Genomic DNA, 24316 nt, shown 5'->3' with positions numbered 1-24316 from the left:
TTTGTTCCTGTTACCAGGTGGCTGAAACTTGGCAGAAGCTAATAAAGATAAAACAGGAGGAAGGTGCAGAAAAGGCAGAGCTTCATCAGCTTTGGAAGAAGATGATCCATTTACTGAAAGACAGTACAAGTACAAGGAACCAGGATAATAAGACTGGGCAGTTGGTAATGTTTCTCACTCCTTGTTCAGCTAGGTACATATATATGTACAGTGCAACTAGTAATTGAAACCCGTTTGTCTGGGTTGACTGTCTCAATGTTCAGAGATACTAAGCTTCTGAGGAAAAGCTGGGCAGTTTTACTTTCTGACAAAAACAGCAACTGTGCAGCAGCCTCAGATGAAGCTTAAGTGTAATGAGTCGCCTAAATTATTCACAATTTGTTATAGCAGGGTTCATTGGACAGGGTGTAGTCCTTCTGTGGCAGACTGCTCCAGCATGGGTCTTTTTCTTGCCCTCACATATTCTCACACCTTTCTCTGCCTGTAACTGCTGTTGCATTGGTTTCTTCCCCTTCTTTAACCTGTTACCCCAGGGGTACTACCAGCATTGCTGATTCTCTCAGTCTCAGCCAACAGCATGTCTATCTTGAAGACAACTGACTGTTGGACATGGAAGTCTCTATCAGCTTCTCATAGAACCCACCGCACTTAGCCTCCCACTAGCACACAAAACCAATACAGATGTTCTTCATAACAACAAACTTCCCCCTGCTTTCATCCAAGTTGGAAGAGATGGATTTGTGAGGTTTTTCCATTTCCTTGTACCTATTCTTTATCCTAGATAGGAATGTTTTGGTTCAGATGTTAAACTTTAAATTCTTAGGGAAGTGTCAAACCTGATTGAAACCAAACAGAATGATCATGAATTATACTCATCCTGTGTGCTCTGTGGACTAAGTTAATTTTATTTTATCTGATTTATCTGTTCTTGGAAGATGAACCACCTTCAACATGAAAGGTGGAAGTTTCTCATCTCCAGTCTGCTTGATAGCAGTGCTTCAGAAAGAAGAAAGTACAAATTGCGGTAATTTCAGATGGCAGAAAGTTGAATCTAGATCTCTACTTTTGAGAAGGTGAAAGCTTTTACTTACATGCTAGGGTAGAAAAGAGGTGCTGCGGGCAGCACTACTTTCTTTTTTGAAAAGAAAAAACTACTTGAAAATATTTTTAAAATAGCATAAACATCAGGAATAGGTTTCACATGCAAATCTACGGTTTAGTTTAGTTTTGAGTAAAGCACTTGAACCTGAAAGGATGTGAACCTGAAGACAGCAGTCTTCAGTATTGCTTTAGTGACAAGCTATGTACTACTGTTTAGCATGCTTGTTTGTAAGCCTGCACTTTCGTGCCTGTGTTTCCTAATATATAAAGAGCCAAGAAAAAAAAAAGGCTAGACTTCTAGGCCAGAATAGAGAAGAAGGGCTGACAGGTAACCTTACAGGATAGTATCCTAATTTCCTTCTCTGAGTTTGGATCAGGTTTGAAGAAGAATGTTCTTAGAAATGTTACCTTCTTTGTACCGTCTTATGTGTGGCAGCATTTCATTGCTTCATCTTGTGCTAGACAATTTAGATGCTTTAGATGCTGGGTGCTGCTTCATGATGAGGAGCTTACTTCGTAACTTTATCTCTTCGTAGTACTAGTGTAAACTTAGTAAGTAGGGTCTAGATAATAACGTTTAACTATCCGCTTTAGTGTGGAAGGGCTGGAAAGCATGTCCTCTAAGGAGCAGATGATAACTTTGGGTTTTATAGTTTGGAGGAGTCTGAGGGGTGCTCTGCAGCTTCCTGAGCAGGAGAAAGTTGAGAGGGATGTGCTGACCTATTCTTCCTGGCATCTAGTGATAGAGTGTGTGGGTCTGGTTCACAGGACTTGACATGTGGCAGCATTTCTTTATCAAAAGGGTGGTCAAACATTGAAGCGGCCTTCCTAGAAAGTCAGTTGATGCACCAAATCTATCAGTGTTCAAGAGGCATCTGGTAAATGCCCTTAATAACATTCTTCAGCTTTTGGCCAGGTCTGAAGTGCTGAGGCATAGGACTAGATGATTGTATGTTCCTTCCAACTGAAATATTATATTCTATGAAGATAACATCTCCCTACATTAATTTTTTTGCACTAATAACAAAAACACTTTTTGTTATTTCAGCTTTTGACTGCATTTGAACATGCGCTGCGCTCTACTGACGCTGTTCCTGGTGACGACCACCAAAATCTTTACAAAGACTTCATACAGTACTTGTCAAAGGTGAGGTTAGGTTGAAGTGTGTTTTTAGTAAGAAAATAGATGTATTATTTCATATTTGAGAACTTGCATAAATAACTGTTTACTTTTTTTCCTTTCAAGTTTCCTCATGAAGTAGCTAGGTTGGAAAAAGCCTGTCAGGATATGTTGACTTTGTACCCTACTGTGAGTTACCCTTTGGAAGTACTTTGCTTGCACTTTGTTCAGTCAGGTGAGTAGGATGGATTTAGGTATTTCTGGGGCTTAAATTTCTTAAATAGTTGTTTTTGTCACAATCTGCTAACAAGTTTTTATGTTTCACAGAGAGTGTAAAAGTACACTCTTTTCTGTGTTATGTCTCTGGAAATAAAGTGTTTGGTCCTATAACTCGTCATTTCCTATCCCTGTAACTGAGTAATGACGCTAAGTGACAAAAACCTCCTCTGAGTTAAGTCCAACTCTTTGAAGTCTTAAAGAAAAAATGCCTTATTTGAAAAACACCCTCTTCAGATAAATGAGGATTAGCTTCTTGACCTTTTAAGAAAAAACAGAAGGGTATTAGCCTGTGTTCTGAGGTTCACAGATTCTCTTTTATCATCAAAAAAAACCAACCCAAAACAGATAAACATTTGCAAAACTCTGTTAGAAAGTGTGCCTTGTGAATAGGGGATATTTAGATATGTATTCTGAGTAGAAAAGGAGAATCTTTGAGGGGAAAAAAAGAAAATGTGGTGTGTTCAGAACTGCAGGGATCTGAAACTGCATTACTGTTTTGAGTCATTTACTAAACAATGTTGCAATAGTGTTGGACATTTTCTCATAATTTTCGAAGGTAATACTAGATTTTTAGCTTTCCATTTTATTGTTTAAGGCATCAGAAGTTGACTTTATTTCTTTTAAAAGCAGGAAAACAAAATCAGAAAATACCCCTCTAGAAACAGCTTTCAACTTAGGTAGAAAAAGACTTTTTTGTGTTTTGAAGAAATGGAATATGGTAGCAAAATAAAGCAAGTGAGAATTTTTCTCTTTGTTTTGAAAGTATGAAGACCAATGAAGCCCAGATTCTCAATTTGTAAAGAGTTTGAAAATGCTTTATATTTTGGAGAAACAGCCAGAAACTACAGTAATTTCATGAATACAAGCTGCACGGACTATAAGCCTCATCTCTGGGTTTTGGCAAACATTTCGTTCTTTGTCCATAAATAAGCTGCACCTGAGTATAAGCCGCTCTGTCGTTCACAGCGTGGACCCACGTGCAACAAAGTTGCCAAATAGTAACAGAACCGCGGCATGGCGGGTGGTTTACTGGCTCAGGTAAGGCTGTGCAGGCTCGGCCCGCTCTGGGCTGCTGACGGGGCCAGGTGGCCCAGCTCGGTGGGGCCGCTCGGCGGGGCCGCTTGGGGCCAGCCGCCGCCTCTGGGCTCACTCGCCCTGGCCCGGCGCCGCGCTGCGGCGGCAGGCAGGGACGGAGCACCTCCTGCTCCTGCCGCGGCGGTGACGGGCAGGCGCGGAGCACCCCCCACTCCCGCCGCGGCAGGGAGGGACAGAGCACCCCCTGCTCCCGCGGCGGAGGGCGGGGGCAGAGCCTACCTGCTTCTACCGCGGCAGGCGGGGGCTGGAGCCCCCCGCTTACCCCACGGGCCGTGGGGATGGCAGCACGGAGCCCCCGCCTCCTCCCCGAACTGTGGGGATGTCAGCATAGAGCCCCCTGCCTCTCTCCCGCCTGAAGTAGGGAACTCCCCTGCCTCCCTCCCTCCCCCTGTGCTGCCGGCGCTGAGCTGACCCCACCTGCCGTGCAACACAGTAACCAATTTGTAACAATTGCGAAATCCTGGGTTTTACTGGCAGGTGCTCGGCTCGGCACCATGACTGGTACTTCTGGGGTTGTAAATGTCAGAAAATTATTCACATATTAGCCGCTCCTGAGTATAAGCCGCATTTCTGGTGTGGGAGCAAAATTTTAGTCAGAATGGTGCGGCTTGTATTCATGAAATTACTGTGATTTTTAAAGGAAAAGATTGGCACAGTGTAGTAATTTCACAATTATAAGCCGCACCATTTTGACTAGAAGTACGGCTTACATTCAGGAGCGGCTTATATATGAACAAATTTTGGAAATTTCCCACCCCGGAAGTGAGATCCCGCAGCAGCCCCTAGCCAAGCCGGAGCCTGCCTGGCCCCAGGTGGCGGCGCAGCGGCGGTGCTGCCTGGCCCCGGCACTGCCCACCCCAGCAAGTGCAGCAGCGGCAGCGCTGCCTAGCCCCTGGAAAGTGCAGCGGCAGCAGCACTGCCCAGCCCAGGCAAGCGCGGCAGCGGCAGCGCAGCCCAGCCCCTGGCAAGCACGGCGGCAGCGGTGCTGCTCAGCCTCTAGCAAGCACGGCAGCATTGCCCAGCCCCTGGCAAGCGCAGCGGCAGCAGTACTGCCTTCCCCCAGCACGTGTGTCGGCGCTGCCCGGCCCCGGGGAAGTGCGGCGGCAGCGGTGGCTGGGCACGCTGCTCCCCTGCTTCCCGGTGGCAGCAGCGAGTGGGGCCGGGACTGCTCCCTGGCAGCTGCCCCAAGTGGGGCGAGGCAGTAAACCCTGTGATCACGCAATTCTGTTACTAATTGGCAACTTTGTGAAAGTTCCACGTTTATCCGTGCTGCGAACGAAAGTGCGGCTAATAATCCGGTGTGGCTTATATATGGACAAAGAATGAAAAGTTGCCGACACCCAGACGCGTGGCTTATAATCAGGTGCGCCTCGTAATTACTGTACTTCTGTGCTAACACTCTGGCAACATTTCACTGTCCTACAAGCTTCTTGGAGGAGGAAGGATGCTGCTTATGTTTTAGTAAAGCTGTTTGTTTAGATCTGAGTTATATGTTTTAATCCTTCATGTCCTGTATTGCTCATAGGCTTGTTAATTCAGATGCATTGTAAAGTTGCCTTTAACAAATGCAGGTGAAAGCAACTGTTATCCCGCGTGAATCAGTAATTTTTTAAGAAAATAATAGTTGGAAAGTTGTTGCAACAAGTTACAAAGTTCCTGTAAACATTGCGAAGTCTGCAATCACAGCTAAACACAAACATCAGAAGTTAGTGGCATCAGTTAAAATTAAGCTAAAACATTAAATTATTTGGTTTCACAACAAGGTAGTTACATAAAGCTTATCACAGCAAATTGGTACGACAAAATTTGTCTTCTGATAGGAAGTTATTTTGATTTATTTGTGACAGATTTCGACGGGGGCATTCAACTGCACTTACGTGAAAAGCATATGAAGGGATTAATATTTATTAATAAAGGAAGTATACCTGGAGGGAGTAATTTAGCAAAAGTGGTTATACAGGTTTCAGATTGTCTATTTTTTTTGTTTCACAGGACTGAGTGTTTAGGTTAATTCTTGGGTTTTATTTTTTTTTTAATGGGATAGAGAATGATATAGTATGTAGTGCCTTTGGAAAATCTCTTTGAACTCGAAGGATAAGGATCATTTACATAGGTAAGATAAACTGCTGCAGTTGTGTTTTTTAAGCTAAAACCATGCGAAACATGTCTTTTTTCTGAAACCAGGTACTTTGTCAGAAGAGGCCCTGCACTGTTTCTCTAGGCTTTTGGAGATGGATGCAAACAATGGTCCAGCCATCATTGGTTTTGGTGTAAAATACCTCAAAGAAAATAAATACAAGGAGGCTGTTAAGACTCTGACTGAAGGTAAATGTGTCATACGAGATGTAACTTGAACATCAGCTTTAGTTTATGTTGAAAACTTAGGAAATCTTATACTTGTGTAGTCAGTTGTGAATTCTAGGATCAGCTAGATTTTAGAAGAATGCTGAACACTTCGCTTGTGTTGAGGTTTTTTAAATACAGTTTTAAGTGTAACGTCTCTGAAGCCTTTCATTTGTATTATAGTCAGCTCTGTATGTTTTATGGTAAACTATTTTTAATCCTACTGTTATTGGGGAAATAGCTGTATGAAACACTAAATGGAGCAATAGCAGGAAATGAAGGAATGTGGAATTTATGAAGTAAAATTTAATACAACTTCTCCAGTAGAGATACTGCATTTCTCTACCTGTACAAATATGACTTTTCTCTGAAGTTACTTAATTTTAAAACCTCTTTAACACTTACATTGGGTAAAGAATTACATTGAGTATCTAGAGGGAAATATTTTAAATTTCTTTCTTTTTTGTTGTTGCTTTACCGTAACCAAATTTGCTGAAGACTTGGCTTGTTTAGCTGTAAATTAACTTGCTTGCATTGAAATGGCAAAACTCTTTCTTAAGTATAAGTATACTAGTGAGAAAATGAGACTGCCCTCTCTCACTGTGCTGCTGTGGTAGCTTATAGTGAAAGCTGAGTAAATAATTGAAATGTAAGCATTCATGAGTCAGTCAGACTATGCTGTGATGTCCTGCATCCATTCTTCTAGGTTTAGAATAAGATCGTTTCTGAAATGGAATTTTGGAATATTCTGCAGTGAAACAATATCTTGCCTAAAATATGAAATAAAGGTTTCATGTGTCTAAGAGTTCATGAAGAGGAAAAAGTGTTCCTTGGAAAACAAATTCTTCTTATTTAAATGTCCACGATGTGTTTTGACAAAAAGTGTTTTAATTATTAAGTTGTTTTTCTTTTACACATAGACTTTTACACATTTTTACTTTTACACACAGACTTTGCTTACAGCAGAGAGAACACAAAGACAAGGCTCTTGGTATATGTGTAAATACAGAGAGTTTTGAAATAATGTCTGTTCCAACAAGCTACGTGTTTGTATCTTAGACGTTGAGACTTCAAGGCATTACTTAGTAGTTATATATCAGAAGAAGATATTAGTGAATCTTTAATTTGAGTTATATTATTCAGTTTTATTAATCTTTAATTAAGGCAGGTTCATCAGAAGGTTTCAGTATATGTAATGTTATGTGCAAAATGAAACCTAACTTACATGCTTTTAAGTTTTTGCGTTGTTGCATGGAAGCCTCTGTGTCCAAAACAGTGTAAAATAAGACTCAAAAAAATTATTGCAAGTCTTACTATCTGTTTGATAGTTTTTGATGGCATTATATGGAAATAAAGTATCTACTAGCTCCAGTGTCTTTGCAACTCTAAGCAACTTTTTGAAGTGTCATTTTTAAACTCTTACTAGGTTTGCAGAAGACTAACCAGTGTCCAACTGCGTGGCATTATCTAGCAGAGGCACAGATGAAAATCCATGAGCACAGGAATGCTGTCCTGTCCTGTAATCAAGGTAACTGCCTGCTGATTGAAAGAGCAACTGCGGAGCTACACTGCTTTATGTAGTCCAGCCAATGTGGCCTTTGTGTGGTAGGTCTGACCTAGCAGTAGTCACAGCCTTTTGCAGTCTCAAGGTTATGCTGCTTAGTCTCAGGAACAGAGAAAATACTTGGCTAAGTGGATCCAGAAAGCTGTCTGATGGTTAATATTTAGGAGGTTTGCATGTTCTGGTGTGCTACTTCTGCTGGTGGTTGACAAATGCTGGCAAGTGACAGATTACCTGAAACCACAAGGGTAGGTGTCAAAAGTACAGTAATTTCACTACTATAAGACGCACCTTTTTGACTAAAATTTTGGTCTGAACCCGGAAGTGCGTCTTATATATGGACAAAGTTCAGAAATTTGCCAACCTGGAAGTGCAAACTGTGAACCAAGCTGGGAGCCGTGGCTGCGTGGGGGGAGCCAGGAACCGCGGGAGCCGCAACCACCAGATGGGGGGGCGCCAGGACGCAGCGCGGCTGCTGGCTGGGGGGATGTGGGGAGAAGTGGCCTGGCCACCGGCCAGGGAGAAGTGGGGAGAAGCGGCAATGCCGCCAGCTGGGGAGAAGCGGTGCGGCCACCAGCTGGGGAGAAGCTGGGGAGAAGCGGCAAGAAGCATCACAGCCGCCAGCTGGGGAGAAGCGGCAAGAAGCGGCATGGCCGCTGGCGGGGAGAAGGAGCGCAGCCACCAGCCGAGGAGAAGTGACGTGGGTACCAGCTGGGGAGAAGCAGGGAGAAGCAGCGTGGCCACCAGGTGGGGGCAAACCGCGACACGGCACAGCCGCCGGGCGGAGGGACGCTGGGAGCTGCGAGCCGTGCCAGCCAGCGTTGTGGGCAGGCAGGAGTACTGGGGCCTGTGGCACGGGGAGGGTGCCTGGGGCTGCGTTTAAAGGCTACGCTGATCTGTGAAAAATGTTTGCAAATTGAGCACCTGCCAGTAATTCGTTGCAAGCAGTGCAGCTCCTCGTTGAAAAAAAAAAAGGTGCACCTTATAGTCCGGTGCGTCTTATGTAATGTACAAAGTTGCGAAATTTGCCAACTGCCAGAGGTGCGCCTTATAATCAAGTGCACCTTATAGTCATGAAATTACTGCCATTAACCTGGTAGATATCATGTTTCAACCTGAAAAACAAATTTTTAATCAAGTTAATTAATTAAGTAAAATGCAGAAACTATGCGTAGTACAGCTGCATCTGAAGAAACTCACTGAGTGTAAAACTTCATCTGTGCTTTCTCAAGAAAGAATTGAAGAAGTGAAAGTATGCAGACCTGGCCAGACAATCATGGGAAATCAAGGGAAAGTACTTGCTGGTGAGGGAAATTCAAAATACTTACAAATTTGGGTGAAGGATAAATGAAAACTGAACAAAATAGGTAAAAAAGATACTTAGTGGAGAAAGGATGAAAATGAGGTAATTCTTTTCTTATCTGTGTTCAGTGTGGAAGAGCTCAGGGTAGCTTTGTACTGTAGATTGTACAGCAGATTGATCTAACAACTGGTATGTGATTACAGTGTTAATAGCAGTATGTGTAAAACAAGACAAGGAAACATAGCATTAGGGAACTGTGAGATACAAACTTACGAATTGACTGAGGAAGATAAAGATGAAAATGGAGTTTTAGGAGTTCCCATAATTGGTTGCTGAAATTGTCTTGGCACCTAAATGCTTGGAAGTAGGTAACATGGCCCTGAATTTTAAAAAAGGTTCCAGGAAAGTTCAGGGAAACTACTGACAGATCTGGTATATTTCAGTGTTTGAAATAGTTAAAACTGAAACAATAGAGTTAAAGTATTTATGTAGAAAAATATTTTGGGGTAGACAGCATGGCCTTTTTAAAGTTGCTTATTTAGAACTCCTTCAAGGAACTTATGAGCTCATAAAGGAGATTTGCAGGTGGTAAGTGGTAAGATCCCTTAAATCTGTTAAGACCGTTAAGGAAAATTAGTAGCCTTGGGTTAAGAAGCAAAGTTGTAACATTGAGTATTAAGTTTTCTTTGTTTTACGTAGGTTAAAAAGTAGAACACAGCATTGTAATTACAGTAATTTCATGACTATAAGGCTCACCCTTTTGACTAAAATTTTCCCTCGAACCCGAAAGTGCGCCTTATAGCCCGGTGCGCCTTATCTGATGTACAAAATTGCAAAATTTGCCAGACCGGAAGTGTGAGCTGTGAGCTGTGGGGGGAGCCGGAAGTGCCACAGCAGCCGGCTGGGGGCGGGCCCAGAGGCCCACGGCACCGCCCCTGCCAGGTGGAGGCAGGCCTGGGGGCCCATGGCTGCTGGGTGAATGCTGCCCAGGGGGCCCGCGGCTCCCCCCTTCCCGGGTCCAGGCAGTCCCAGGGGCCCGTGGCTGCTGGGTCCAGGGGGGCCTGGTGGCTTGCAGCACCGCCCCTGCTGGGTGGAGGCGGGCCCGGGGGCCCATGGCTGCTGGGTGAATGCCACCCAGGGGGCCCGCGGCACCCCCCTTCCCGAGTCCAGGCAGTCCCGGGGGCCCATGGCTGCCGGGTGGAGGTGGGCCCGGGGGCCAATGGCTGCTGGGTTGAGGCGGGGCCTTGGCCAGCAACTGCACGGGGTGAGTTGGGGGCAGAGCCTCGCTGCAAAAAAAAAGTGCGCTTTATAGTCCGGTGCGCCTTATCTGATCTACAAAGTTGCGAATTTTGCCGACTCTGGGGGGGGTGCGCCTTATAGTCGTGAAATTACTGTACTTCTGTTTTCAGGTGGAAGGAGGAGTCCCTGACATTTTCCCGGATACCTGTGTTTATGAATGCTGGTTATAGTTTGCTGCTCTGCAAAGCAGACTACAAAACTTAGAGGGGATTACCAGGGTGCATAACTGTGTGTTAAAATTATAGAATTTTATTCCTTCTTTTAAGCGCGGAATGATAGAGTTATGGCTAGAAGTGGTCTCACAAAGCTACCCTATGCTCTCACTGAAGAAGAGTGCAGTATGAAAAAATAGTACTGTTTCTTTCCTCTGCTATGCGTTACAGGCAAGTCAAATATTAGCCATTTCAGAGATGGGAGTGGTTAGTGAAACATACCATCAACACACAGTGGCTTTAAGAACAGCAGCATAATAAAATCTGTGTGTAGTTTTGATAACTATTAACTCCATCTCAAAAAGAAAAGAAGAGTAGAAGTTAATAGACTAGAAATATGGTTGATCAAATGAATTAAAACGTGCAGCATATGAGAACAACTAAATAAGCCTGTCAAGTCCTTTTCCAACCTGGAGAAGAAATACTTTTGAACTCTGTCATGATGCAAATTATGTGGAAGATTGAGTGTTTTGTTTTTCTGTGTGAGGTCTGGCTAGTGCCAAATGCAACTAAAATGTCAAGCTCAGAGCAAACAAAACAAGTTTTTGTTTTTCAGTGTAAGAAGTTAAGTTCCTTGCTAAAGGATGGTGTTGATGCCAGAACTTTTGAGTCCAAAACGTGGAAATTTGGAGACGATTTTGGGGAAACATTGCTTTTTACTTGTCTTGTCTTAGTGGCTGTATCTAATGAGACATAAGCTCATCATGCATGAAAACAGATAAATACAAATTAATTGAGTTACGCAGAAGTTCTTGCCTTTGGAGAATGTTGATGCTCAACAGAGATGCTTTTCTGAGGCGAGATGGTACTGTATATTTGAAAAGTAATCAGAGCTGTGTTAAAGGGTACAAAGTAACTTCTTTACAGGCACCAAGGTAAACCCCGTATTCTTTTGTTTGAACAATGAAGTGCGAAACTACTTGTCTGTTGTTTCTTTAGAGCTCCAGTGAGAAAAATGGTAGCAGTTCATTTATAATGTCTGCAGCTAGAAAGCAATCACTGTCCATGCATCTGAGCTGACCTCCTAAAAATGACTTAATTTTTAAACTTGAATGGATAGAAATTTTACAGGACAATTTCTTGTATATGAGGGAGAGCAGTTTGAATGGTGTTCTATTAGACAGAAAAATATTAATTAATAAGATGTTTTTAAATATTTGGAAGAATATTGCTCTCTGTACTTTTTATTTTCTTGTTTAACTTGATGAAAGGTTCTTCTTGTCAACAGCTCTTGAGGCCTTTGGAACTGCTGACGGTCCTAATCTTCAGTGGAAGAACCTTGCTCTTCAGTTGAAAGCAGAGACTTTGATTAAAATAGCTGATGCTGATGCTGTGGAAGAAGCCATTAAAGCACTTGAGCTGGTACTTCTATTCACTAAAATGTTTTGGGTTTTTTTTAAATATTAAAAAGTACTCTTATCTTTCTGTACTTAAACTGAGTATTTCTACCCTGGCTTCCTTTCAGCTTTGTGGTTTAGACCATTCCTACCAGCTTTCATGTAATTCAAACATTTCATCCACCTCTGCTTTTTCAGGCTTTGCTGCAGCCCTTTTTCATTTACAATTCTAATTCTAGAAGCTGTCACTTTTGACTTTGTCTAGTCTTGCTCACTGTTGCTGGGTTCTTGCTGGTTCTATGCTGTTATTCATCTTAATTTGAGTTAATGTTGTAGTCCTGCCTCCCATATCTGTCACTCACTTGTTGTTAGTCATGAAGACGAACATGTTACTTTAAGATTGAATGGTTAAATTTTAGCGGAAGTTGCTTCCCTTGTTTTTGTCATGCAGTTTCGTTCTCTGTTGTTCTTCATATTTCTCTACCTTTGTCATTGCTCTCTACAATCTTATGCTTGACCTTTGTCAGAATTATTCTAAATCTTTTTGGGATGATAGAGGAAACCTCTAAATGCTTTCTTGTCTTTATCTTCATGCAATCTGTCTGCTTTTGACAACTTTGACTTCTTAATGTGGGGAGAGAATAAATTACAGTATTTTCACGATTACAAGCCGTACCTGATTATAAGCTGCAGCTCCGGGTGTTGGCAACGTTATGTTCTTTGTCCATATATAAGGCACACTGGATTATTAGCCGCACTTTCGTTTGCAGCGAGGATCTGCGTGCAACTTTCACACAGTTGCCAATTAGTAACAGAATCGCGTGATCACGGGGTTTACTGGCTTGGCCCTGCTCGAGGTGGCCCCAGCCCTGCTTGCCACTGCCACCGGGAAGCAGGGGAGCAGCATGCCCGGCCGGTGCCGCTGCAAAGAGGGAGAGCAGCGTCCCCCCCCGCTTCCACTGGGAAGAGGGAGAGCAGTGTGCCCAGCCACCACCGTGCTTCCCAGGGCCGGGCACTGCTACTGCGCTCCCCGGGGCCAGGCAGCACCGCCGCCACACCGCCACTGCCCCGCCACCCGGGGCCAAGTGGGATTTGGCTCGGCTCAGGGCTGCTGCGGGCTTGCACTTTCAGGTTGGGAAATTTCCAAAATTAGTTCATATATTGGCCACTCCTGAATGTAAGCCGCACTTCCGGGTTGGGAGCTAAATTTTAGTCAGAATGGTGCGGCCTGTGATCATGAAATTGTTTTATTACTTGGTTTTCTAGATTGTAGATGGAAGCAGTGATCCAGTGGTTTCAGCTCTCAGGGGTCGTGCTTATCTAAACAAAGGTTTAATGGATCAAGCTTCAAAGGTTAGTGCTTTTTTGTCATTCCTGTGAGCTAAGGATATCTTGTAAGCTAGGTAATTGTTGGTTTCATAGAGGAAGTAACTAGGAAAAAAATGACATCATTTTGCAGATTTCACAAGAACTTCTGTTGTCCCACCCTGATCTGGCTGAGGCCCATGCTCTAGAGGGTTTCATCCATTATTCCCACAAGAACTATGAACAGGCAGAAAAAAGGTACACTTCTGTTTTACTTCCTCTAAGAGGGAAGTGTTATGGAGAGTAGAATATAGTGTTTTGCAACTTTTGAGAATTTGTCTGACCTGACCTTTGTTCATTTTGTTTAGTTTTCTAAATGCTATTGAAAGAAAGGCTGAAACTGCAGAGTATCATCAGTACCTGGGTCTCACATACTGGTTCATGAGTGACGAGACAAAAAAAGATAAAGGGAAAGCACTCACTCAGTTCTTGAAGGTAAAGACTGCTGTAACTGTTGATGTAGAATAAGTGTTTTTCTACATCAGAAGCCAAATAAGGAAAATACACTGACTGGAATGAGAGACTTGACTGTTCTCCTTGTTACAATGTAGGAACCTCCAGAGCTTGCAAACTAGGTTCTGCTGTGCAAAAAGGCATTGCAGGTAGCACTGCAGTTACCTTGAATCTCCCTCCTATTTTTTTCCTGTTTTCAATGAATTCTTTAGACCTTTGAATTGACAAAAGTGTTGATTCCCTCAATCTCCTGTTATTGGGGTTTGGAAAGTGGAGGCCTCTATATATGCACCATATGTGTTTGAAGACCTTTTGAAATAGGGAGGGCATAATTAAAATTGAAAAAACACAAAGGAAAAAAGAGTTGAGAATGGGGTTAGGGTTTCACTGTCTGTCCAAGGATGTAAGTTGGTAAAGCCCCATAATTTATATGCTTTTCCTGAACTTTGGGGTTTTAGTAATTGTGGCTTTTTCTCTGAACATAGATCGTAACATGAATCCAGAAGATTTAGTTTGGCGTCTGTATTAGTGACTTGGAAGCATACTAAATAAAACTCTAGGCACTGACCATGTGACTTCATTATATGTATTGGGAACTCAAATCATTACTTACTGTTTGCACTTTAGTAATAGCAGAGTATAGTGGCAAATATAGTTGAACAGCTCTTTTGGTTCTAAACCAGTTTATGCAATCTTTATTATTATTGATAAAACTGTTACCTGCTGCTTGTGCCCTGTGGGTTTCTTAACTATAAGCAAATCTTCCAAGTGCATCTAAGAAGGAACTGAAACTTTTGAAATGGTCAGAGTTAATTCTGGTGTAATATGATAAGAGTATGAACATAATGACTGAAAAAAATAGAACATGAAAATTATGAGATGTTGTAAATATTTACTTTCTCCTAGCACAGCTCTTTTAGTATTTTGTGTACAAAATGCTTTGTGTCATGAGATTTGTAGCAGATTTTCCAGATATATAAAACTCAGGTAATGTGTGTGATTTTAAAATAAAGTTTGACAGCTCAGATGTATCACAGAAGGGGCTTAAAATATATGATAAGCAGAGGCTGAACAAGTAGTTATCACTGAACCTGTCTACAAGTATAATCCTTCAGAATGCTCTCTGATGTTATGTTCATATTTCCTTATAGGCTGCAAAATTGGACAGCTACTTGGGAAGTGCCTTTTGTTATCTAGGTAACTACTACAGAGACATTGCTGGAGACAAAAGTAGAGCTCGTGGTTGCTATAAAAAGGCTTTTGAACTGGATGAGATGGATGAAGAATCTGGAACAGCAGCTGTCAACTTAAGTGTGGAACTTGGAGACATGGTATTGTACATTCAGAATGTCAGATTACTGCTATTTTGTGTTTCTTGTATTAATCCTTCTCTTTGAGAAATCATTTCAGGTTTCCTCTATATTTAAGATCAGAAAACAAATGCTCTGTCATTGCCTAGCAGCTTTTATAGTTGGGCTTGCTTCAATTTTATATTCCAATTCCAAATTAAATTTTTCTGGGGAGAAGGGTGGGAGAACCAAGCCTAACAGAAGAGTCATGACATGTGATACAGATGAAAGATTTTTTCAGTCGAGAGCATAAAGAGAAAGTTGAAAGTTTTCTTTGTTTAGCTTGTGTAACTTCTTTTTTCCATCTTCTACCTTGCTGCTTTGAGGAAAGCATAGAAAGACATAAGAATATTTTTAAATGTTTTTTGTTTACTAATTTGACATTTGGTGCTTTGTTAGGACACTGCTCTGTCAATCCTGAATGAAGTAACTGAAAAAGCAAGACCTGGTACAGCAAAATGGGCCTGGCTTCATCGTGGACTATATTACTTGAGAACTGGTCAGCCGTCACAAGCAGTGGCTGAGTAAGACAACTGGTGGTTGGTTTAAATCCTTTTCTACAAATCTCAATGAAACGGTCTTTGCTCATAGCAAGTTTTCAAAATAAGTAAGGTGATGATAACTTGTACTTAACAATGGGAAATGGGTGTGAGTGAGTTGTGTCTCCGATTCTCTTCAGTTCTAAAAGTCACAGAATGTAGTCCTGTTAACATAGCAGTGTTTTGTACTAACAAGCCTGGGGACAGGCACAGACAAGCTGGTATACCACTGAATAGCCAGGGTAAGATACAATTCCTAAAATTGTGTAATGCCCTCTGAAGCTACTATGGTTTGTTTAAAAGTTCTGTGTAACTGTGCATTTGTGTCCTGAAGAGTATACACTGCAAAATTAGTGTCCTGAACATATGCAATGAAAGAAAAGAATTTATCTTAAATTGTATAATTTAATTTAAGTAAATGTATGTCTTGATGTCTTCAGTTTGCAGGCAGCTCTCAGGGCTGATCCAAAGGATTCCAACTGTTGGGAGTCTCTAGGAGAGGCTTACTTGAACAGAGGTAGCTACTCAACAGCTCTGAAATCCTTCAGGAAAGCAAGTGAGCTGAACCCAGGGCTCGTGTACAGCATTTACAGAGCTGCAGCACTTGAGCAGATTCTAGGCAAATATGAAAATGCTATAGCTACCTATCAACAAATTTTAAAGAAGACAGAAAACTATGTGCCTGCACTGAAAGGTAGAATGTCTAATTTGAAAGTGTTCTCTTTTCTTCCCTTTACACACTGTAGTGTTTCAGTCTCTTGGAGGGGTTTTTGGTGTATTGAGGTTTTCTTCTGTGGAAGGATAGACTTGTATTTCAGGTATGTAGGGCCATGAGATGCCTACATGAAAACTAGTTCGTGGTAACACAAATACCTGAAGAACTCTAAAATCGTAAAGAATGTGAATGATTATTTCTCTTTCAGGTAAGTATGAAAGGTGGTTTATCTTGTGTGGCTACCAGGCCAAATGAGTAGAAAAATTGAAGATACATAGTGAAAGCCAACGAACAGTGCTGCAGTTTCACCTAAGCAGTAAAACACTGCCTCAACAGTTACAGTAAATTCACGAATACAAGCCGCACTGAGTATAAGCCGCATCTCTGGGTATTGGCAAATATTTCGTTCTTTGTCCATAAATAAGCCGCACCTGAATATAAACCGCTCTGTGGTTCGCAGCAAGGACCTGCGTGCAACAAAGTTGCCAAATACTAACAGAACCGCGGCGTGGCGGGGGGTTTACTGGCTCAACTAAGGCTGTGCAGGCTCGGCCCGCTAGGGACTGCTGACGGGGCCAGGTGGCCCAGCCTGGCGCTACCACTCGGGACTGCCTGCCGCCTCTGGGTTCACTCACCCCGGCCCCGCTCGCGCCACGACGCTGGCCAGGCACAGAGAGAGCGCCCCGCTCGCGGCGCCGGCCGGGCGCGGAGAGAGCGCCCCGCTTGTGCCGCGGTGTGGTGCCGGCGGGCACGGAGAGAGCGCCCTGCTCGCGCCGCGGCGCCGGCCGGGCACGGAGCACCCCCTACTCCCGCCACAGCGGCGGAGGGTGGAGGCAGAGCCCCCCCCCGCTCCCCGAGCCGCGGCAATGGCAGTGCGGGCCCCCCCACTCCTCCCCGGGCTGCGGCAATGGCGGCGCGGGGCCCCCCCGTCTCTCCCCTGGGCTGCGGCAGAGGAGGGAAGAGAGCTCTCCCGCCTCTCTCCCCGCCCCCCGTGCTGCCTGCAGGGAGCCAGGGCAACAGAGTAACACTGTAACAATCACCGAATGCCGGCTTTTACTGGCAGGTGCTTGACTCGGCGCCCTGGCTGGCGCGTCTGGGGTTGTAAATGTCAGAAAATTATTCACATATTAGCTGCCCCCAAGTATTAACTGCACTTCCGGGTTTCCACCAAAATTTGTGCGGCTTGTATTCGTGAAATTACTGTAAATCAGACTGCCATTTCAAAGAGGTGGACTTATGCTGATTTTCTTGCTCCTGACAATACATTCCTCACTTCTTGTGTTAGTCTGGTGATTCAGACCTGTTTGAGCTTCTTCAAGTAGAGAAAAATAGCAGTAAATCCCAAGAGGTCTCACAAGTGTCACAGGTGGCAGGAATTGAGACCTTCAGGATACAGGTAGGAATAGAGAGAAGTGGGGCAATTGGAACTTCTTCATGGAACTGATGGATGGAACATTATGGAACTGTGATTCTAAAGTTATATAATGCAGGGAGTGTATAAAATTCTGGTAAAAAATGAAGAACTACTCTATTTGGCTTCTTCCTGCCACTTAGTCTTTAATCATTCTTACCCCATATACCCATTTGAAACAGCAGGTACTGTGTGCTGCTTGATGGTGGTTTTAATTTTTAATTTATTTTTTCATTGTATGTAAGACCTGCTGATTTTTAGATGAATCTAACCTCATTCTTGTAAGACTCAATTCAGAAGTGCTGGGTAATTGTTGCAACAGTGGGTTTTTCATCTGAAAAAGTTAGTGTGGTTGACACCTCTGCCTCCTCCTGTATAACTCCACTGATTCTTTTCTAGGCTAAAGTGACATGGCAAAAGCTCCATAATGGAGTTGGAGAGTGTTGTATTTAGACAGTTTTGCTAGTTGTTGGGCAAGAGAGCAAGAGCTGACTGCAGCAGCAGTTTACAAAGGTGTTGTATACACCTGTGCTTGTGCATATGCCTTTTTCAGTGTCTGTAGGTAACAGTTGACAGTGTTACTTGTATTAAAACACAGTATCAAGATTCCTCCCCATACTTGCTTTACATTTACTCTTTTCTTACATCTCTGAAGTCTTCTTTTGTAATTGCTCACATTGTGATCTCTGGTTTGTTAGTTCTTAAATCCTTTTGAGTCTCCAAACAGCCTTCACTTTCTTAGTGACTTCTTATGGTGTTTGATCTAGTATTCTGATTTTTGTGGACCTTAAAACTCTCTGAAGTTCTTTGACTGTCCCATCAATGTTCATTTTCTGCTGTTCTGATCAATTTAAAGAGTTTCTGAGTTGAGTTATTGGAAGCATAGTCTGTAGTAATTGAGAGAATAACAACTGGTGTTACTTCACTGCATCTTTTCAATGTGTTTTGATTTTGTGCTACTAAGTATTTATCCTGCTTCTGTTCTAGCATATCTTAGGTGTAATTTTGGGGAAAAAAATCAATTTTGTTTTTTGATTACAGAACATCTTGACATCTGATAAACTCATGATCTTGGGAGTTCTGGGGGACCTAAGATAAAGACTCTTGCAAAACACTATTTTGGTGTAGGTGCAGGATTGCAATAGCATGAGGAGGGTAGCTTCAGAACTGTCAAAATAATACTGGGAATGAAAGGTACTCATATCCAGTGACTTCCTGCCAGACAGAATCACTCCTGGTGCCAGAAAATGTATAAACCAAGCAGTTACTATTTCCAAAATGTTAGAAATTGTGACATATGATGCAGTTCCTTTTTAATAGTGGGAGGTATTTCCAGTTTTGGTGGGTTGACCTTGTCTGGATATCAGCTGCCCACCACGCTGCTCTACCACTCCCCTTCTCAGTGGGATGTGACTAGAAGACAAAATAAGGTTGAAGAAACTCACAGGTCAAGATGAATGCAGTTTAATAAAGCAAATGCAAAGGCCCCATGCAGAAGCAAAAGAAAACAAAACTTTTTCTCTACTCCCTATCAACAGGCAACATCAAGCCACTTCTCGTGAAGTAGGACTTCAGTCTGTCTAGTCATTGCTCCAGAAAACAAATGTGATAACAAGTGCCTCCCCTGCCTCTTCCACATTTCTCTCAGCTTTTTTGGCTGAACAGATATGTCTGGTATGGAATATCCCTCTGGTCAGTTTAGGTCAGCTGTCTTGACTCTGTGTCCTCTCAGAATTTTGACCACCCCCAGTCTACTGCTGAAGTGAATTTTAGAAAGACTGCCTTGATGCTGTTCCAAGCACTGTTCATCAGCAGCCAAAACTCTGGTGTCTTATCAGCAGCTTCCCAGCTCCCAGGTACCAGTACGTAGCATAGCACTTTGAGGGTTGCTATGGGGCAAGTTAGCTCCATCTCAGCCAGACCCAATAAACCATATGAAGTAAATTCTTATTTATAAGATTAAATAATGTTGGTTTTGGGTTTTCTTCATTGAAAACTTTCCCTTTTGCCTGCCCTGACGTCCTTTATTCGTTTTGCTTCTCAGGATTGATTTTTGACACATGCAAACTGAAAGTTGGTGTATTTGTCAAAGATGTAATAAAGCAGATTTCTCAGGAGGGGTTTACTTAACATTTGAAGACAAATCCAAAGCTTAAGTGCTATTTTTTAAATAATTAATTAGATTTATTTTAATAACCAAATGATTGGCTATTAATGATTGGCACAGTTTACACTTCTCAAGATAGATTAAAAGCAAAGTCTCTGGTGAGCGTTGTGGGTCTTTGTTACTACATGTGCAGGGTATAAACTTTTGCACAAGGCAGAATGCTGACCAGGCTTCTGGGCTCCTTCCCCATTATACTTCTCAGCATATGATAAAAGTATTTATTTTCACAGAGGATATTTTCTCTTACTTTCAGGACTTGGTGAGTGTTATCTCATGCTGGCAAGATCAGCCCTTGATAACTATTTGGATAGGAAGGCTGTGGATTACATAGAGCAGGCCCTTGAATACTTTACAAGGTTGGTACTAAATATTCACTGATTTAATTTCTTCTAGGATTGTGGTTTAACAGGCGGAAAAATAAGAATTAAGCTGAATCAAAAGAACTAGGGCTTCTAATGTAGAAGTAAAAATGTGGTTATTAAAAGTGATTTGGATAACAGACTCTAAACAGAGGCTACTTAAATTAATGGCAACTACAGACTTTTGTTTATTTTCTTTTCAAAGATACAGAGTAATTTGATTCTAAAAAAAGTATGAAATAACACAGAGTTCTCTTGTGTAGTCCTCCTGATAGATGGGTCTTGGAGGAGTATATTCCTACCAAAAATAATGGATAAGAGGAAAATAATTCCTTCCTTTGCTCAGTCCTTTTGTTTTGCATTTCGTACAAGATGTCCTAAATCAAACCTTGGAATAACTGCTGTTAGAGAAGAAAGTCCATCAAGTTTCTGCAGATTAGTAATGTCTTGCAACATGTCAATGCAAGAGTACATGTAGTCAGCTGACATGTTGGGGTGGTTTTGTTTGGTTGGTTTTTATTATTCATTTTTTTAAAATCTGGATTTTTTTAGATGTATATCTTGGACAGGAACAAACTGGATTAAATCAAATCCCTCATTGATTAATTGCCTTTCAGGTTGTACCACTCTTCAAAGTGGCACTTTTTTTCCGAAAAGGATGTTGAAGTGTCTGAGTGGGTGTTGTGTGTATTTTCTTTATAACTGTAGGGCAGTAAAGCACCGTCCTGATGTATCTTGCCTCTGGAAGCTCTTAGGAGATACCTGTACTAGTGTGCATGTTATTTCACCAGACAAAGTAAATGTTCAAGTACTAGGATCCCTTCTGAGTAAAAATGCAACCAAACAAATACTGAAGAAAAATGAGCTTCTCATACTGGGAGGAAGGTAATATTCTTTTATTGTCAAGAGCTTGTCTACTGTTTAAGACTCCATAGAATCTCAAGGATTCTGGACTTTGTAGAAAATTAAAGACATGCTGATCTGTTGATACCTGTGTATTGGGTCAATAGGTTCTCGTGCTTCTTCCAGGTTACATTACTCATTTCAGGGTATATTACCTGTATTGCCGCAGTGCTGTCAACATTGGCTCTTCTCCTTTCTGTCTCCAGGTACATGACTACATTCTCCCTGCTATCCCACAAATCACACCTGTTTAAATACAGTGTTTGCAGTATTTGCTAACTAATTCCTAATTCTCCGAGGGCAGCTGAAGGCCAAGATAATACTTTCAGTTTTCTGTCTGTGCCTTTTTCTTGTAAAAAATGTCATTAATTCACTGTTCTCTGACTTCCTCTGTGCTTTTCTCAGCTGGATCTGTAAGGAAGGAAATGTAGCTGCTTGGTGAATCTCTACCATGATCTGTATAGTCAAATACTTTGTAGGTGAAGCCTGATGAACTATAAAAATGACTGATGTTTGTTTTAAGCATGCATATTATAACTGATAGGTTTGATTTAATGCACATCTACATAACCACACCTGTAGCTTCATAGGTGGTGGCTGCTTTTAGACCAGGATGATTTTCTGATTCAGACACAACGAGCATTTGAATGAGAATGTGTTAGTAGTAATTGGTTTTTTTGCTTTTTGTTCTTGTCTGATTTTATTTGTATTTATGCATGTTAATTGGTTTAAGTTTTTAAACGCTCTTTTGAATGATTTTTCAGCTTTCTGCCATTTGTGTAGAGACTTGGAATAACAATTCTATGATTCATGTTTCTGTAGGTGTTATGGCAGAGCTTTAAAACTGATGTCTTTGCCTAGCATATGGTGTGATCTTGGAATAAATTATTATCGACAAGCGGAGCACCTCACAGCAATGGGCACCCACATGAATGAGATCAATGAACTGCTAGAGAAGTCTTTGCAGGTATTGCCTGTATTTCCTGGTACATTATTTAAATGGATGTCCATGCTTCTCTGCGTACTCTCTCTGCCTCTGATAAAACTTACATCTCTGAATAAGTAAGTGCATAAAGTCTTAATTTTTGCTCTTCTAATCATTATAACTCACATTTTATTTTCTTCCAGTGTCTCAAAAAAGCTGTGAGACTTGACAGCAAAAATCATCTTTATTGGAATGCACTTGGTGTAGTTGCTTGTTGTAGTGGTAAGTCTTCAGTGACAGCCCTAAATCTCTAACATCCTAAATTAGAAGGCAACTTTACTTACGGTGTTTTGAAATTCAGTTATATCTAGATCTCATTTTTCCTTTCTCCCCCCAGCTATTGGGAATTATGCTCTTGCTCAACATTCGTTCATCAAATCTGTTCAAGCTGAGCAAATTGTAAGTGCTGTAGGCAGCTGCCATCCGTTTCAAGTGGGCATTTAAGACATTTCCCCTGATACACTGCTATTTCTGAGGAGTATAATATTATATTGCTTTTAACTTTATTTATTCTGTTTAGAATATTGTTGCCTGGACCAACTTGGGGGTTTTGTACCTGGCAACTGGAAACATTGAGGTAATCTACTTCCCATCCTCAAGTAAAATTTTCCTTTCTGTTTTTGTTTAGGGTGAATATGAGGATAGGAATGTCCCTTTCAAACAACCTTTCAAATTCAAAAAAGATACATCCTTCAAAAGAAATTAGATTGGCACTTGAGGAATGCAGATAAATTACAAATTTTTTCTGTGGGGGCTACAGCTAAGTGAATTGTGAACTTCTGCTGAATTGGCAAAGTTGCTTTCCAGCAGCTGGAATGAGAACTTACTGGAAAGACAGAGAAGCTATTCGTCAAACCAGGGTATGCCAGGTTTGGCCAAGAACTTCCAGTTGCAGGTGATGGGCTGAATTCCCAGTGTTTGAATTCCCATTGATACCTACTTTCTGCTCATCAGCAGATGTGTGATTTACTGTAACACTCTAATCTTCAGAGTTTATCTGGAGAAAAATCAGAGTACATATTAAGTGAAGCCTGGAGCTCTCATGCAGTTAAAGTACATCCTGTCCTGTTTGCTGGTTGGACTTTCAGAAATTTTGTTTTGATTGGAAATATGATGATCAGAATTATTTTTAAGAAAAATAACTTGATAGTACAGACTGCTTGCTGCTAATGTTAGGACTTGGTTCACCTTGTGCCACATTGAGGGAGGAACTCTAAAGCACATGTAGACCATAGGGAGATGACTTGTGGGTGATAATCAGTTTTATTCTTTTGAAAATATGCTTGTGTTATAAGAAAGTGGATTTTCAAAACTGGAGACTCCAAGAGTCAGATTTTTAAATTGTTCCAAGGGTTGATTTAGCTTTTGAATTCTCTATCTGGGAAGGAAGTACATTTAGAAGGTGGGGAACCTTTGATATTGTGATGTTTTCTAATTTTTTTTGTTTTTCTTTACAAAAACTGGTTTGTTTCTCTTGGGAATGCATTTTTCTGTGTGGTACAGAAGTAGTAACCTAATTCAATCCATTAAATCTCTTCTAATACTACTGCATGTTAATACTTGTGTGTACTTAGAAGTGCTGTTACCATGCCAGGTAGTTCAACAACAGTGTTATCTTTGGTTCTACAGCAAGCTCATGAAGCCTTCAAGATAGCCCAGTCTCTGGAACCTTCTTACCTGTTGTGTTGGATTGGACAGGTATGAAGAAAAATCATAAAGTAGCACACAAAAACACAAAATTGAAGAATTTAAACCTCAGTGTAATAGCTGGCACTTATTCATGCTCCTAAAATTTGTGTTTTGAGTAAAGGGAGCTTCTACTTCCTTTGTTTCAATAGTGGTAATACAACGAAAGCTACTGTGTTCATCAGACACACTCACATGTTCTACTGGCTGATGAGTTCTCTTACAAACTATTGAATCGAACAATCACTGTGCTCTGAGGCTTTTTACAGGCAACTGTCAACAAAGCACTGTCTTTATAAGGTGGTAGTTATTTCAGCTTCAGCTATACCACTAGCACCACCCAACTCTCATCTAGGTCCCCCTTTCTGATGCCACCATCAGAATAAGTAAACTTCTAATGTACTTGGGACAAAGCACTTCTCATTTTCTGGCAAGTCCTTTCCTCCTCTGCCTCTGAGAGCTAAGGTGCTCCTTCTGATATGTAGGCCATCTGTGAATAGTTGAGATACTTGTGACTTTTATGATCATTATAGGTGAATTTCCTAATCCCATGCTGCTCACCTGCTACTGATATCAAATTGAAAACTGGATTCTAGGAAAGAACTAGCATTGTCACATATTGAAATTCAGCTCCCTTAAGATGTTGTTATAAATTTTTCTAATGCACACAAGTCTTTGTCCTGAAGAAGAATGTAGAGTAGCAGCCAAAAAGTTTAAATTGCTAATACAGTGGA

General features: G+C 41.7%; 1 protein-coding gene across 6 annotated transcripts in view; it reads left to right on the top strand.

Moving 5' to 3' along the window:
- The window catches only part of TTC37 (tetratricopeptide repeat domain 37), a 54571-nt gene that overhangs the window by 5552 nt on the left and 24703 nt on the right, over positions 1 to 24316 (top strand). For all 6 annotated transcript variants that reach the window (XM_033084625.2, XM_033084622.2, XM_033084624.2 and 3 more), the window contains 19 exons: positions 18 to 164; positions 2150 to 2248; positions 2348 to 2456; positions 5780 to 5920; positions 7365 to 7466; positions 11542 to 11675; positions 12917 to 13003; positions 13110 to 13213; positions 13324 to 13450; positions 14620 to 14799; positions 15217 to 15341; positions 15797 to 16050; positions 19903 to 20005; positions 20717 to 20893; positions 21734 to 21878; positions 22040 to 22118; positions 22234 to 22295; positions 22417 to 22473; positions 23526 to 23594. In XM_033084625.2, coding sequence (XP_032940516.1) covers positions 18 to 164; positions 2150 to 2248; positions 2348 to 2456; positions 5780 to 5920; positions 7365 to 7466; positions 11542 to 11675; positions 12917 to 13003; positions 13110 to 13213; positions 13324 to 13450; positions 14620 to 14799; positions 15217 to 15341; positions 15797 to 16050; positions 19903 to 20005; positions 20717 to 20893; positions 21734 to 21878; positions 22040 to 22118; positions 22234 to 22295; positions 22417 to 22473; positions 23526 to 23594 — 2301 coding nt within the window. The remainder of the gene's footprint in view (positions 1 to 17; positions 165 to 2149; positions 2249 to 2347; positions 2457 to 5779; positions 5921 to 7364; positions 7467 to 11541; positions 11676 to 12916; positions 13004 to 13109; positions 13214 to 13323; positions 13451 to 14619; positions 14800 to 15216; positions 15342 to 15796; positions 16051 to 19902; positions 20006 to 20716; positions 20894 to 21733; positions 21879 to 22039; positions 22119 to 22233; positions 22296 to 22416; positions 22474 to 23525; positions 23595 to 24316) is intronic.

Source organism: Catharus ustulatus, chromosome Z, assembly GCF_009819885.2.
Source record: "Catharus ustulatus isolate bCatUst1 chromosome Z, bCatUst1.pri.v2, whole genome shotgun sequence".
Lineage (NCBI taxonomy): Eukaryota > Metazoa > Chordata > Aves > Passeriformes > Turdidae > Catharus > Catharus ustulatus.
The sequence above is the reverse complement of the archived record's forward strand: the minus strand, read 5'-3'. Positions and strand labels throughout refer to the sequence as shown.